The sequence below is a fragment of the Amaranthus tricolor genome, chromosome 1 (assembly GCF_026212465.1).
Source record: "Amaranthus tricolor cultivar Red isolate AtriRed21 chromosome 1, ASM2621246v1, whole genome shotgun sequence".
NCBI lineage: Eukaryota > Viridiplantae > Streptophyta > Magnoliopsida > Caryophyllales > Amaranthaceae > Amaranthus > Amaranthus tricolor.
Window position 1 is genome coordinate 13,406,807 of NC_080047.1, and position 16,012 is coordinate 13,422,818.

General features: G+C 33.3%; 1 protein-coding gene across 1 annotated transcript; it reads left to right on the forward strand.

Moving 5' to 3' along the window:
- The first annotated feature begins 11,824 nt into the window (after positions 1 to 11,824).
- LOC130822490 (protein trichome birefringence-like 40) lies at positions 11,825 to 15,287 on the forward strand. The gene is made up of 4 exons (XM_057687664.1): positions 11,825 to 12,301; positions 12,629 to 12,806; positions 13,040 to 13,227; positions 14,756 to 15,287. The coding sequence occupies exons 1-4, from the start codon at positions 11,925 to 11,927 to the stop codon at positions 15,270 to 15,272; spliced, it is 1,260 nt and encodes a 419-aa protein (XP_057543647.1). The 5' UTR covers positions 11,825 to 11,924; the 3' UTR covers positions 15,273 to 15,287.
- Positions 15,288 to 16,012: the final 725 nt, after the last annotated feature.

Genomic DNA, 16,012 nt, shown 5'->3' on the forward strand with positions numbered 1-16,012 from the left:
TATAACCCAAACGAAACAATGTTATACTCCCAACTACATTATGTTATAGCCCCAACTAAAAATGATATAACCCACACTAAATAATGTTATACTCCCAACTATATCAATTTATGTCAAATGTTCATAGTTATAATACCAATTATTTGGTTATATCACCAAATATATGAATTTATAACTGCAATTGCTTTCATTACTTTCTCCTAAACAGTACACATTGTTGTCATCTTCAACATCATTGTATCCACCATTGATGAAGCTTAGCTTTTTTTTTTTTTTAAAAAAAAGAAGATTGTACATTTATGATTACGATCATTTCAACAAATAAAATCTTAAATTTTCATACCTTTCAAAATAATCGAATTCTCACATTAAATATTCCATTGTAATATGATTTGAGAAGAAACCCAAAATGCTATACTTGGAGATGAAGAGGAAGAAAATCAACCCAGAATGACACTTGAAGAGGAAGAGGAAGAAAATCAATGTCAAGGAAGAAAGAGAGATATTGAATGAATCATAAATAGAAGTTGTACAGTTATTGAGAGAAAGAAGTTTTAAAAATGGAACAAAGAGAGAGTAATTAATTGTATTTGATTATTTTTTTTAAATTTTAAAAATGGGCCGATCCAAAATGGGATGTCTCTATAAGAGACAATCTTTAGTAAGAATTGGTGTTACTTGAAAAATTGCAAATATACCTATCAAAATGATATTTGGGATCACTCGTGTAGGACAAATTTGGAGTTTGTTCCGTGCGGCCCGTACTTACCATGAAAAAGTTCCTAAAATAAGCGTCTAATTTCCAAGCCTGAGGTCTGAAGCTGTTCGCAGTTACTAACTACGAACAGAAGAGCTGGCTAAAAAAGTCAAAGAACTGGTCAAAAAGGGTCAACCCCTGTTCGAAGTTCTTGGTTTTCCTTTGTTCGCAGTTACGAACTGCGAACAGCTCTTTGACTTTTTTTGACCAGTTCAATCTTCTATAAATACCAAAACCTTATAACTCAATTCATTCATTCATCTTCACCAATTTATCATCCTAAGTTAAGGTAATTTTCTATAATTTAGATTAATTTTTTATTGTTATTGTTGAATTGAATTATTGTTGATTTTGTTAATGCTTCTAAATATATACAAATGTTTGAAATATACAAGTAAATAAACATATATATACATAGTCAATCAAAATACTCAAAAACCTAAAGCTAACGATCATCACCCTCATCTACCCTATCCAACTGATTTGGTCTCCTACGCCTCCTACGCCTCCTACGGTAGTAAGAGGCGTTCGTGTGTCGCTCTGGTAGGGGAGGGGATTGGTATTTTGATGGCTGGGATGGCCCAGCTTGCGAGATCCCGCAATGTCACCGGGGTATGACAAGTCCATCTCCTCCAAGTGAACGTCACAAGGAGGAGATGAGACGTGCAAATAGGCGGTAGCCGGTGACGACTCCGCAGCTACTTTCGGTTTGAAGTGTTGGAACTGCGTGCCGAGGAGCATGCCTTGCGCAATCTCCCTCACTGGCTCCTCGTGGCTAAACCGGATCACGGTTGCCACACCTTGTGCCTGCAATTAATAGTTAGTTAATGTAACATTATATTATGTAATCGGCAACTGAATCATTTAAATGCAAATGAAGACTTACATATTGGGTCATCGTAGGCGCTGCAGGAGCATAATGGACCGCTGCAATGATGCTACGTGGTGTCATCCATCGGCGAGTGATGGAGAGGAACCACGGCATGTAGTCACGTGTAGAAGGCGCACCAACAACATCGATTGGCGCACCTTGGGCTAGTAGCTCCAGTCTATGATCCCAAAGAGCGATGTGGCACCCGTTGATTTCCATCCAATTCGCCGTACCCTGATTCTTGCGCGAAATCAGGTGTAAGTCGGGTTCAGTGTCGCAAGATGGTGGAATGCCTTGTACCAACCCATATTGGCGCAGTATGCACTCCAGTAGATGTACTTCGACAATGTCGAAGCATATAGTGGCACAGAAGCCCTCCATGCACCTGACTGAATCCCCGAGTGCTCGGGCATAGCTGCGTCGGCTTCGACAGGGTATGGGTCCCACAAAAACTATAACATATGTTATGAAAATGTAAATGATGTGTTAACTAAATTGCAGTAATGTTAATGAGTACTGAAATATCTACCTGGTTGGGTCGCTGAAGGTCTAACTGATCCCGATAGAATCCTAGACCGGTCCTTGTGTGTTTGCGCGTTCGGCGCGCAAAATTCCACCGTGATCCATATGCAACATCTGGTGGAGGTTGTTGCGGAGGAGCAGCTTCACCACGTCCAACAGTTTTGTAAGGTTGGCTGATCAGAATATGCTCCCACGCCTACAACTAACAAAAGCAACTGTAATAGCATGAAATTTACCAAGTATAAATTAGAATCAAATGTTAATGTTGTTACCTGTAATATGGATAATGGTCCTGCAATCTCCTTGACATTCTTCTTTGCAGCACCACAAAGCCTCCTGTACATGTATCCTAGGGCTGCGGAGCCCCAACTATACTCGGCGATGCGTTCCCAAGGGTTGTCAAGTAATGTCAAATATAGGAGTTGAACTTGCTTGTTTGTTTTATCAGCAAACAAAACAACTGCTATCAAATATAAGAGGTACGCATTGCCGTACCTTGAAATGGTGCCCTTATCAGCACCTTTAAGGAGATGTGAAAAGGTCTTAACTTCCTTTGATTCATGTCCACACGTTGAATCTTACCCCCCCTTAGACGATCCTCTATTTCCCCTCCCAGTCTTAACTTCGAAAACACCTCTTCTATAGTCAAATGCAATTATCTCATGAAAGTTTGCCTTCTGCATGTTTCTATTGATAATTTTGGTGGCATGTGATGTGTACATGTGTCTTCCAAGTAACCATGCACTAGCACGTTCACGTCTTTGAACGAAATAACCGTTTACCCGATAGAAGGTGAATTCAACTAGTGTTGACAAAGATAAGAAACGTAGACCATTCATCACATAGTTGAAAACTTCAGCTAAGTTTGTGTTAGTGACGCCATACTTATGACCTCCATCATGACACAACGACCACTTAGACATTTCATCAACGTCATCAATCTAGAAAATTGCCTCTCGTTTTAGAGTCCCGATTGCCTTCAAGGCATTCATTAACTTAGCTTATTGTCTTTGCTCAGCAGTTCTACCAAAAAACTTATTCAGCTGAACATTACCCATAGCACGATTAAAGTTGCTAAGCAAGTTACGTAAGAAAAACTATGATGGGCATAAGGTGGTTGCCACTCCGGCTCTTCCATGGTTGCTAAAATACCCGCATGTCTATAAGAAATAACGCATAAACCCATCCTTGTGTGACATGCTTGCAAATAAAAGTCATGAACCACGATCATGCACCTATACGCTACTTCTCAACTAAGGCAAACGCTATGGAAAGATTCCCTTATCACCATCTTGGGAAATGGCAGTCAATAAGGTATGTCGATACTTACCATACAAGTGTGTGCCGTCAATGGCGATAAGAGGTTTACAATGATTGAAGCTTTCAATGCAAGGTTTAAAGGCCCAAAAGACACGTTGGAAGGTCCTAATATTTGGTCGGACATATACACTCGCATCATGGTCTTCCTTAAAAAACCACTCAACTACTAAGCCCGGGTTGGAATGTTGCAAAGCTTTTAAAAAGCGTGGAAGGAGAGAGTAAGAACCTTCCCATGTTCCATATATGGACAACAAGGCTTGTTTCTTAGCACACCACGCTCGCTTATAATTCACTTCTATACGAAAATGATCTTTAACCATTTGCCTAACGACAATTACCTTAATGGATGGGTCTTTGCCAACACAGTTCTAATCACATTGTTAATGACAGAAGATGTCAAGTGAATGTGTCTAGCAGAGACAGTGTCATTACCCAAAACACAAGGCCCATGCTTACCATTGTACGTAATGATACGCCATGAAGATGAATATGAATCGAGCGTAGCCCTAAGCCTCCACGAACAGCCCCGCTTACACTTCAAGTCAAGGACAGTTTGGTTTGAAGTCTCTGTTCTATACTCCAAATTTCTACGAATATGATACACTCTTATAGCTTCCAAGAAAGCTTCCTTACTATCGAACATCATACCCTTCTCCAACTCCTCTTCTTTGGTGTAAGTGGTATCACAAGCCCAAGTCCACTAGGAGTTGTCCTCCTCATACTCGTCTAGGGGTGGACATAGGGCATAGGGTGTTGAAGCAACAATTGTAGAAATGTTGCCTAAGGTCATATCATTTGCTAGGGCATCCTCATCGACAACCACATCATCCTCAGAAGGATCGTCAACGAGCTCATTACTCTCATTACCATCATCCCAAGGTTGCATCTCATCACTTTCTCCTAATTTAACCACTGCATCACTTGATACTTGACTCGGAGGGGGTCGGGAAGGAGTATATGATGGGGCAGTAACAAAGGAATTTTGAGTTTCTTGAGTTGATATGGGCATAGGCGTAGGAGAAGGATTAGAAGCACCTACATTCCCTAAGAGTACTTCTTCTACATATAACTCCAAAGAGGGTATTTGGGTAGACTTTGAATGCTCCCACATAACATCTATAACCTCATCTTCCTCAACCGGAAGGGCTAGCAATTCTCCACTCATGTCATATTTAAAGCTTATATTTACAATATTTCTAGCTTATATTTACAATATTTCTAGTGGGGTCCAATCCAATCTTAGAACATATAAAACGTTTAAAGGGATTCAAATCCATGTTCGAGCTGCATGCAAACAACCTATGTCTACCCCCAACATAATGAACTTTGCCACTACTTTCTCGAATAGAACCATTTCAAAAACATACTATAGTGACACAAAATGATGCCATTTTTACATGAATACAAACAAAATCAACATCATCATCAACTTTATGTCAATACAACTACATTATATTCATTTGATTATAATCATTTTGATATATAAAGTAATAAAGTATATAATGTAACTAAGTTCATACATTTATAATATACATAAAATTCAACTAATAAATCAATTAATAACAACATCAAAATTTCTAATAATATATAATGTACATAAAATTCAAATAATAAATCAATTAATAAGTTCATAAGTAATATTTCAAATAACAACATCAAAATTTCTAATAATAGATAATGTAGATGATATTCAACTAATTCAATACGCCCATCAACAATAATACTTCAAAAAACAACAAAATAAAGCTATTAAAACAATCAAACATTACTTTGATCAGTTGTGGATGAATAAGAAGAATGTAGATTTTAGAGCTAGTGACCTACATTTGAGTAAATAACCAAACTTCATTAAAACCCTAAAAAAACGATATATATATATATATATATATATATATATATATATATATATATATATATATATATATATATATATATATATATATATATATATGTTCAAAAAAATGCGCAAAAGTTTACCTTCGCACAAGCTAGAGTATCCCAGACTAAATTTGAAGTGCCAAATTGAAAGAGGAATGTAAGAATTGGTCTAAGATTGGTTTTTGAAAGGGGAATGTCGAGTTTTGGTAGGTTAGGATTTTGAATTTGGGGAAAATGGGGAGGAAGGGACTTGCAGCTGTGTTTATGCTCGATGGTGTTCGCATTTACTAACTGTGAACAGAAAACAAGCCTGTTCGCAGTTACTTATTGCGAACAACTTTTTAAAAATTTAAACACCTGTTCGCCCAAACCTCAGGTTTGAAAGTTACACGTTTATTTTTGGAAATAAGTTAGATTTTCACTTATTTCGTGCTTTTTTTTAATATATTAGTTTATGCATTTCATTTTTTCTACTTACCATAAGCCATATAGGCCCAAACAACATAATTTTTAGTGAAATTATCGTTTATATCGCCATTAATAGGAGAGACTAATGAAATTATAAATGAGATTTAAAATGGGTGATGAGGACCATTACCAAAATGATAATGGGTATAAAGTAATTTTAACAACTAAAAATAAAAATTAAGTGTAAATCAAATGGAATATGAAGAGAATTTTTATTTATTATGTAGATATATTTAGATTGTAAGAATACAAAATGTAGCATGTTTTCTATCTTTAATTCTGATATAGATATTATTTGTGTTTAGAACTTTGTATATAATTGTTTACTGGGGATTGAGGATTGATTCTACCAAATATATAAAATAAAGCTAAGTAATGAATTCGGGATGGAGAAGTTTTTGACATATTATAGTTTACCACCTCTTTATTAATTTGTTATTACTAAAGTTGGTCAAATTCAATTCGACTCGATAAAACCACTTAAATTCAAACTAATCACACATGAAGGTTCTGTAGCGTATGCTTTAACTTAAATAGCATATATATATATATATATATATATATATATATATATATATATATATATATATATATATATATATATATATATATATATATGTATATATATATTTATATATATATATATGTATATATATATATATGTATATATATATATATAATTCTTAATCTTCTTCTGAGTATTTACAGGCATATATAATTACATTCATCATCTAATTTAGGAAGGAAATAAGGACTGAATAAAACAATTCCTAAAATACAATATACTGATTTCTAATGAATATTCTTGATTTTATTTGATTTCCTATTGATTTCCTACACTCCCCCTCAAGTTAGGTCGTAGGATTCAGCGAGACCTAGCTTGCATATGGTGCTGTTGAATGTCTCTGTAGAAACAACTTTAGTGAGAATATCTGCAAGTTGTTCTTTAGACCGAACGAACTGGAGATCGATAACACCTTTCTCAAGTTTTTCTATGATGAAGTGTCGTCAATTTCCACGTGTTTTGTTCGATCATGTTGTACTGAATTACCGGAGATGCTGATGGCTGCTTGATTATCACAGAACATTTTACATGGTCTTTTCTGTGGAAAGGTTAATTCCCCAAGAAGTCTCTTGATCCATAGAATTTCAGTGATACCTTTTGCGATCCCCCGGAACTCAGCTTCTGCACTAGACAGTGCTACTACCTTTTGTTTCTTGCTTTTCCAAGTGACTAGATTTCCTCCAACTAGGGTAAAGTATCCTGAAGTTGATTTTCTGTCGTCTCTATCACCGGCCCAATCTGCATCTGTATAAGCTAGGAGATCCAAATTATCATTCTTTCGAAACAGAAGCCCCCTGCTGTTGGTTTTCTTCAGATATCTCAGTATTCGCATAACAGCAGTCATATGATGGATTTGTGGTTTGTGCATAAATCTGCTGACTACACCTACTGCATATGCGATATCCGGCCTAGTATGTGAGAGATAAATGAGTTTTCCTACCAATCTCCTGTAACGGTCATGATCTGTGGGCTTTTCTCCTTCAATTATCTGTAACCCATGGTTTGTTGTAATGGGTGTATCTGCAGGTTTACAATCAAGCATGCCGGTTTCTGCCAAGAGATCTAGGATGTATTTTCTTTGGCTAATGAAAATTCCCCTTTTTGATCGTAAAACTTCAATGCCAAGAAAGTATTTTAGATTTCCCAAGTCTTTCATGTCAAATTCTCCTGACTGTCTTTTCTTCAATATCTGTATCTCATCTGTATCATCACCTGTGATCACCATATCATCCACATAGATGATTAGACATGTAATTCAATCTTTTATTTTCTTAAGGAACACTGTGTGATCTGAATTACTTTGTGTGTATCCAAACTTCTTCATAGCAGATGTAAAATTCCCAAACCATGCACGAGGAGATTGTTTGCGACCATATAGAGCTTTCTTGAGTCTACACCCCTCTTTTAAGTTGTATGTTTCTGAGAATCCTGGAGGAGGTTTCACGTACACTTCTTCTTCTAGTTCACCATGTAAGAATGCATTTTTTACATCAAATTGGTGTAAGGGCCAATTTTTGTTTGCTGCTATCGAGAAAAGAACCCGGATGGTATCAATCTTGGCTACTGGTGAGATTGTCTCAGAATAGTCTACACCGTATGTTTGAGTATATCCCTTTGCTATAAGTCAAGCTTTGTAACGCTCAATGGCTCCATCTGCATGATATTTGATAGTAAACACCCATTTTGCAGCCTATTGCCTTTTTCTCTTTGGGTAGCTCACATTTTTCCCAAGTTTCATTCTTGAGAAGTGGAGATATTTCTTCCTCCATTGCCTTTTTTCACTTAGGATTTTGAAGAGCCTCTTCCACATTTCTGGGTATCTTATTGGAGTACAGAGATACGTTAAAGGCTAATGCCACCTGAGCTAGAGATTCAACATTGTTTCTGTCTGTGGGATATCGAGATCGTTTTGCTTCATATTCTGGATCATACCTCTTTGGGGGAACACCCCTTGTTTTCCTCGGAGGTAATTCATACCTGTTAGACATCTCAACACCCTGATCATTATTAATTTCAACACTGAATTCTGTATCTTCATTATCAACACTGAATTCTGTATCTTCATTATCAACCATCATATTATCAGAAGTATTACCCATTACCTCAGGTGATTCAGGAGAATCAGGATGCTCAAGAGCAGGAGTGAACTGGAGAGTAAGACGTTCAAGGGTTTCAGAGGCAGTGTCGGTGGTGTAACCTACTTGCTCTTTTGGATCTATCCTACTTGGACTTATGAGCCAGCTTAGATCCTCACTACGATTCTCCCCTTGAGATCGAAGCGGGGAAAAATAATAGGAATCCTCAAAGAACTCACAATCTAAAGTCACATACATCCGGTGAGAAATGAGATCAAAACATCGATATCCCTTTTGTGTAGTACCATATCCAACAAAAACACATTTGACAGCCCGGGGTTCAAGTTTGCTACGACTCCGTGAGGGTAGATGAACATACACAACACACCCAAAAACCCGAGGAAGAAGATAATGGGAAGAGGGGACTTCATGATGTGTTTTAAGAGTATTAAGGGGAGTTTGGAAGTTTAGGGATTTGGTGGGAAGGCGATTGGTTAGGTAGTTGGCGGTGGCAAGAGCTTCTGGCCAATAAGATGTAGGAACCCGAGATTCAAGCATGAGAGCCCGACTAATCTCAAGAAGAGTTCTGTTTTTTCGCTCAGCCACACCATTTTGTTGGGGGGTATCGGGACATGTAGTTTGGTGTATAAGGCCATGATCATTAACAAAATGTTTCATGTTTAGATTAACATATTCCCCCCCATTATCTGATCTAAGAATTTGAGGATGAGTGTGAAACTGGGTTACAATCATGTTATAGAAGGTAACAAACACATCAAAGACTTCAGATTTGTGTTTTAAAAAATAAAGCCAACTCATACGAGTGCAATCATCAATAAAGATAACAAAATATGAGAAACCCTGAGAGTTAAAACCAGGAGCGGGGCCCCATACATCAGAATGTAACAATTTAAAAGGTTCATGAGTCCGGGATAAGCTAGAAAAATATGAATGTTTATGACTTTTAGCTAACACACAAGATTCACAGTCCAAAGAATTATTACAACTACGAAGAGATGGAAAAAGACGTTTCAAATAACCTACTGAGGGATGTCTAAGACGTCTATGCCACATTCGTAGTTGGTGATTAGGAGATCGACGAGCAAGCGATGTATGACCTTTATGACCAGCCTCATCCACATAGTATAATCCTCCTCTCTCAGTACCACGCCCAATGATCGCTCCTGTCTGAGCATTCTGCACAGTACAACCAGTAGAGGTCATGAGAACAGTACAATGTAATTCCTTGGTTAACTGACTAATAGACAGAAGTTTATGTGTTAATTTCGGAATTAAAAGACAATTATTAAGTTGTAGAGAAGGGGAAATAGCAATCGATCCAGCTTTAGTATCATTAACAAAATCACCATTCGCAGTCTGGATTTTAGTAACATTAAAAGTTCAATCTTGGACATGTAGTTACTTGCTTAAATTGGCCATGAGTCTAGATAAAGAGGACTGGAGTTAAAATTTAGAAAGCACAAGAAAGAACAATAGATTTGATGCGTTGACATCCAAAATATTTGGAGTGAGATAGAGTTGTAGGAGTATTTGTTGATTTAAGAGAATTAGGAAAGGAAATTGATTCCAATGCTAAGCAACCATTAATATGGGAACAACAATGAGGTTAAAAAAGTGAAAATTCATTTTTAGTATTAGAAATTTTTTAGATGTAAGTTAGAAAAATGGATATAATAATGTGAGGGAAAAAATATTTAAAAGGACAAGTTGTATGTAGGAAGATGAAATAGCCATGACGAGAGAAGAAGAGAAAGGTACATAGATCAACTTGAAGAGGGAAAAACATTAGATGATTTGATATTTTTGTCAGAGAAAGACTATACATTAAACATTAGATGACCAGAGGGAGAAAAAAAAAATTTATCAAGATGTACTTGCTCTCTGTCAAGGAACCAACTCAACCAAAAGCTTAAGTTGATGGTAAAGGCCCCTGGATATGTTATATACTCTAACACGTCTCCTCACACGAAAGCCCTTTGGGCTAGAAGTATGGATGCGACATAAACCCTTCTCATAACTGACACTGAATATTCCACTTTGAATGAGGGGTGATAGAGATTCGAACCTGTGACCTCTTGTCACACTGGCTTTTGATACCATATCAAGAAACCAACTTAACCAAAAATTTAAACTAATAGTAGAGGCCCTTAAATATATGATATACTCTAACACTCTTTTTATACCATGTAAAGAATATGAAAATATAAATTTGCTCAATTATATTGTTACAAGAGAGGCTTGATACATGCCTAAGATCAAGCAATCACTATAACAAAAATACTAGTTACTTTAATAATTAGGATAGAAAAATTTACACATTCATAAAATTATAGAATATAATCCTATAACTAAATAATTACATTGATAATTAGAATAATACAAAAAATATAAATAGGATATTTACTTGACAACTATCATAGCTATTGGCTAGGATTATGATCAAAGTCAACTTCCAGTAAATAAGAAGCCTCATAGTTTGAAAATGTATCATATATCTCATGCATCATTGCTAAGAGTACCATCAATTTTGCTTAGAAATCGGCTAATTCTGCTTATTGTTTCAAGTGTACGTAAAGCCTTTTATTGAAATTCATATGATGAAGTCCAAGATTTGTCATACATGATAAAAGAGGCATGATTTCATTTTCTTACAACTTGTAAAAATCAGTTATTATTAGTATAAATTAGTTCAACAAAAATTAGTTAAATAAAATTTAGTTATAATTAGTAAAAATCAAGCTAGTTACAATTGCTAAAATTTAGCATCAATCAAAAAAAATCAACTTTAATATATAAAAATCAGCTTCAATCTGTTTAATCAATAAAAATATAGTTGCAATCACTAAAATTTAGTTTAAAATAGTGAAATTCAATTCTAATCGGTTGTTTAGTAAAAATTAGGTGAAATAAACAAAGCCTTATTCACCTTTTTAATAACAAACACTCCATATGAATCATTTTTTATCTAATCTTTCTATCAACAATCAAAATATCAAATTACTCCTTCCTATTCAGTCTAAATGTTACATTGACTAGGCACATTTATCAATGTACGAATTTAATTATTAATATCTTTAATTATACATAATTAAAATTATTATAATTGATTAATCTTTGTATGCAGATGAATCAAACGAAATCCCACATAATTACATATTATAGCTTATAGATTAAAAATACAATATTATTTATAAATAGTTGATAGGATCAACAGTCAGATGTAACAGGAATTAATATTAAATTCCAAAACTAAGCAAATCAATTTGTAGAAACTCAAGGGACATAGGAGTAAGTAAAGATTTACGTACTTTAAAATTAACCTTTTTTATTGCTTGATGAGAAAAAGGGAGTGACATAAAGTTAGACATATATATTTGAAACCACCACTATATTCCATATATACATGAAACTTAGCCCTACATTAAATATACATATAAAATTAGCTCTATGGAGCTAAAATCATCCGTGAATGAGACATGGAAACTCTTCGCCTTAGGAACTTTAATCGGTTGGCTTTTTGTGCTTCACTTTTTAGGAAACACTAACCACAATGTAAGTCTTTTTACTGCTACTAAATCTTTTTTTGCAGTTATGGATCCTTCTAATTTTAGTTTTAGTGATGGAAATAAATACCCAAACAAAAACAAAAATAAAAAATGTAATATGTTTGATGGAAAATGGGTTTATAAACCTGAACAATTTCCGAGTTATGATCCACTCAAATGTCCTTTTTTGGAAGAGAAAATGAGTTGCCAAAAAAATGGAAGGCCGAATCTTGCTTATGAAAGATGGTTTTGGGAGGCTACAGATTGTGAGATACCGTTGTAAGTACGTATTTTACTTAGTTTTGCCTTATTTTTTAATTCATTTAATTTCTTCGCCTTTTAGTATGTTAGTATGTGTAAAGTGTTCCATCACGTCTGATTCATCATAATTTTATTTCAAGTTTATTATTGTTTTGCTTTTGTGTAAAAGATAAGAATATTTTTACGGATAAAGTGAAGAGAATATTATTAATCTTTGTCATTTGATATCATAAAATTTCGAAAAAATGTAAAATAGAGGGCTAGCTAACAAATTGTTGTGGATTTCTTGATATATGTATATATTTTGATGTATTATTGATCATAATGTTGTTTTTAATCTGGTAGGCTAAATGGAACAGATATGATAGAAAGACTGAGAAATAAGAGGGTGATCTTAGTAGGAGATTCATTAAACAGAAATATGTGGGAATCTCTTGCTTGCATTCTATACACTTCCATTCCTGCATCTGGTGCTGTTGTTCGTGACAATAGTTCAGTCCCTGTCATCACCTTTACAGCTAAGGTATTTAATTATTAAAAATTGCTCCTTAAATCGTGGAGTATGAATTATTAATTTTCTAAATTTATGTAAATTGTACATAATATTTGATGATAATATTATGGATTAATTGAAATCTCCTCTAATTTCAAATTTCGTTTAGGTTGGAGTTATTAATAATTAGAGCGATGGAATATTGTTGTATGAGAATTTCTCAAGATCTTGATCTGATCCTAATTTGATTTTGAACAATGTAGGACTATAACATGACTGTTGAATTTTATTGGAGTCCATTTCTAACTGAATTCGATCTAAACTACAAGGAGAGTGGTAAAAAGGTTCTTGTGCTGGATCGACTTTCACCTAATTCAGTGCTATGGTCAGACGCTGATATCATGGTATTCAACTCCGGCCATTGGTGGGCTCAAACTGGAAAATATAAAAGGTTTGTTTCATTCGTTATAATATGTCCTTTATTATATCTTGTTATTAAATTAATTTTTATTAATTTAATGATACTTTGCATCTAATTTGAGTTAGTGTTTTGAATATTTTGTTGAACTGAAATATTATAAGTGATACAAAATTTAATGTGTAAATCTATTTTGTTATAATCCTTCAATTCCTTTAATTTTAAAACATGTGAAAATCAAAGTATAGACTTTTTGTTTATCGTGATTCAGAAGGCTTATATTATTATTACTATATATTAAGTTGAAGTTGCAATGGCACAACGTTTAAGATAGGATCGGATTTCCTTAATAAAAGTATGATATTAAATATACTTATTATATTAAAATTGTTAGTACTGATGCAACTTTTTGTACCGTTCAATCATATTAATCATTAGGTAATTTTATAGTACTTGACTTTTAAATCACCCATCATAAATAAATAATCTAAGCCATTTATTTTTTTTTTAGTATTTTATTGAAAAAATGATTAAATACAAACATAATATTTAAATAGTAAATAATTTCTAAAAACTTAATATTTTTTCACAAATTAATAAATGTTTTTAATCAGTACCAATAATCTCAAACTTAATATAAAAATTAAAGAGAAAAATGTCAAAAAGTATCTAATAAATTTTTTTTTTTCAAAAAGTACTTAATTAAAAATTTTATCAAAAAATACCTAATAAAATTTTTTTCTTTTTCGTAGAGTACTAATTAACATTTTCCTTCAGTTGACCATCAAATATAATGGTTGACTGATCAAAATCGAAAATTCCTCTTCCTCATCTTCAATTTCTTTTCCAATTTAATTTCTTCATTGTCTTCTTCTTCTACTTTTTACTCAAAATCGAAGTTAAATTGAAAAAAAAAAAATTAAAGATGGGGAAGAACAATTTTCGATTTTGAGTAGTCAACTGTTATATTTAACGGTCAACTGAAGGAAAATGTTACTTGATACTCTTTGGAAAGAAACAATTTTGTTAGTTATTTTTTGGCAAAATTTTTTTTATTAGTTACTTTTTGAAAAAAAAATTTATTAAGTATTTTTTGGCACTTTTTCCTAAATTAAATAATTTTTTATTAATTTCATTACAGTGGGTGAACCATTGTAGAATTACCCTTAATTGATATACACTTGACAATAATTATTAATTTATATATCAAAATAATTTCTTCTAAATTCATCTTTTACATAAATTTATATAATTATATTTGCATTTCTACCCATTCTTACTTAATTAATAAGAAAAAGGTTAGACTTTGATCTTATATTATAATAATCAACACGGTATTGTGTTTAATTATAAGCATTTTAGCCATTCTTACTTAATAAGAAAAAAAAAATGACTTTGATCTTATATTCGTAGTCTGTGTAATTATAATGGTTTACTTTAAAAATCGAAAATGGAAAATGGAATTTGGTGTGTATTAATAAGAATAATCTTAAAATTATGTAAGAATTTAAATGACTAACTAATAAAAGTACTCAAAAATTGCATTGGCACAACTTTTCAGATGGGATTACCTTGAATATGAAGGGAAGTTAATAGATGACATGGCATTAGAGAAAGCATATGAACTTGGCATGAGAACATGGCAGACATGGATTGAGCAAAATGTGGATCCAATTAAAACAACTGTATTTTTCAGGAGCATTTCTATGGAACACAAAACTCATTTACATGATCAATGGTGCTACAACAAAACACAGCCTATTATGGACGAATCCTATAAGTCTTCCTATCCTAAGCCATTGGTTAATGTTATAGAAAATATCATTAAAGGGATCAGAAAACCCAAAGTTAAATACTTGAACATCACAAAATTGTCACAATATAGAATAGATGCACATCCATCAATTTACAGATTTAAGGATTGGAGGAATCTTACAAGGGTTTATCAAGATACTTTGTCTACTCGTGCTGATTGTAGTCATTGGTGTCTTCCTGGTGTTCCTGATACTTGGAATAGATTATTATATATTTCTCTCTTTTTCAATAGTAGTGTCGTTGGTGATTTAACAATTCTATAATTTTGTCTCTATTTTTTGTAATAGCATCTAGGTTTAGTTAATTATAATACATTAGAGCCTAGATGATTTTAAAATTAAGGAAATTAATTGGAAATATTATTGAGCTTCAAAATATAATATTCAAATAATTTATCATATTTTATGATACATAGAGTTGAAACATATATTAGAAAATCGAGTCTTATTCAAGTTAATAGCAAATATTGTTTGATAGTAGTTATTTTTATCTTTATTAAATTGTTCGTTTATCTACTATTTGATATATATATATATATATATATATATATATATATATATATATATATATATATATATATATAGAGAGAGAGAGAGAGAGAGAGAGAGAGAGAGAGAGAGAGAGAGAGAGAGAGAGAGAGAGAGAGAGAGAGAGAGAGAGAGAGAGAGAGAGAGAGAGAGAGAGAGAGAGAGAACTATCTTTATATAAGAATTTTGAGAACCATAAAAAGGTGTTACTTTTTATATAAAAAGATGTTACTTTTACCAGAAAAACGTGTTACTTTGGGTTTATATTTTTTTCTGACAGTTACTGTTTTTTGATAAAAAGTACCAGATTTTTTTAAAAACAAAAGTAACACAGTTTTTGTGTAAAAGTAGCACCTTTTCTTTAAAAAGGTAACACATTTTTTGGTTCTCACGGTTCGCATAGAACTGTGGTTTGCACCTGAATGCGACCCTATACATATATATATATATATATATATATATATATATATATATAT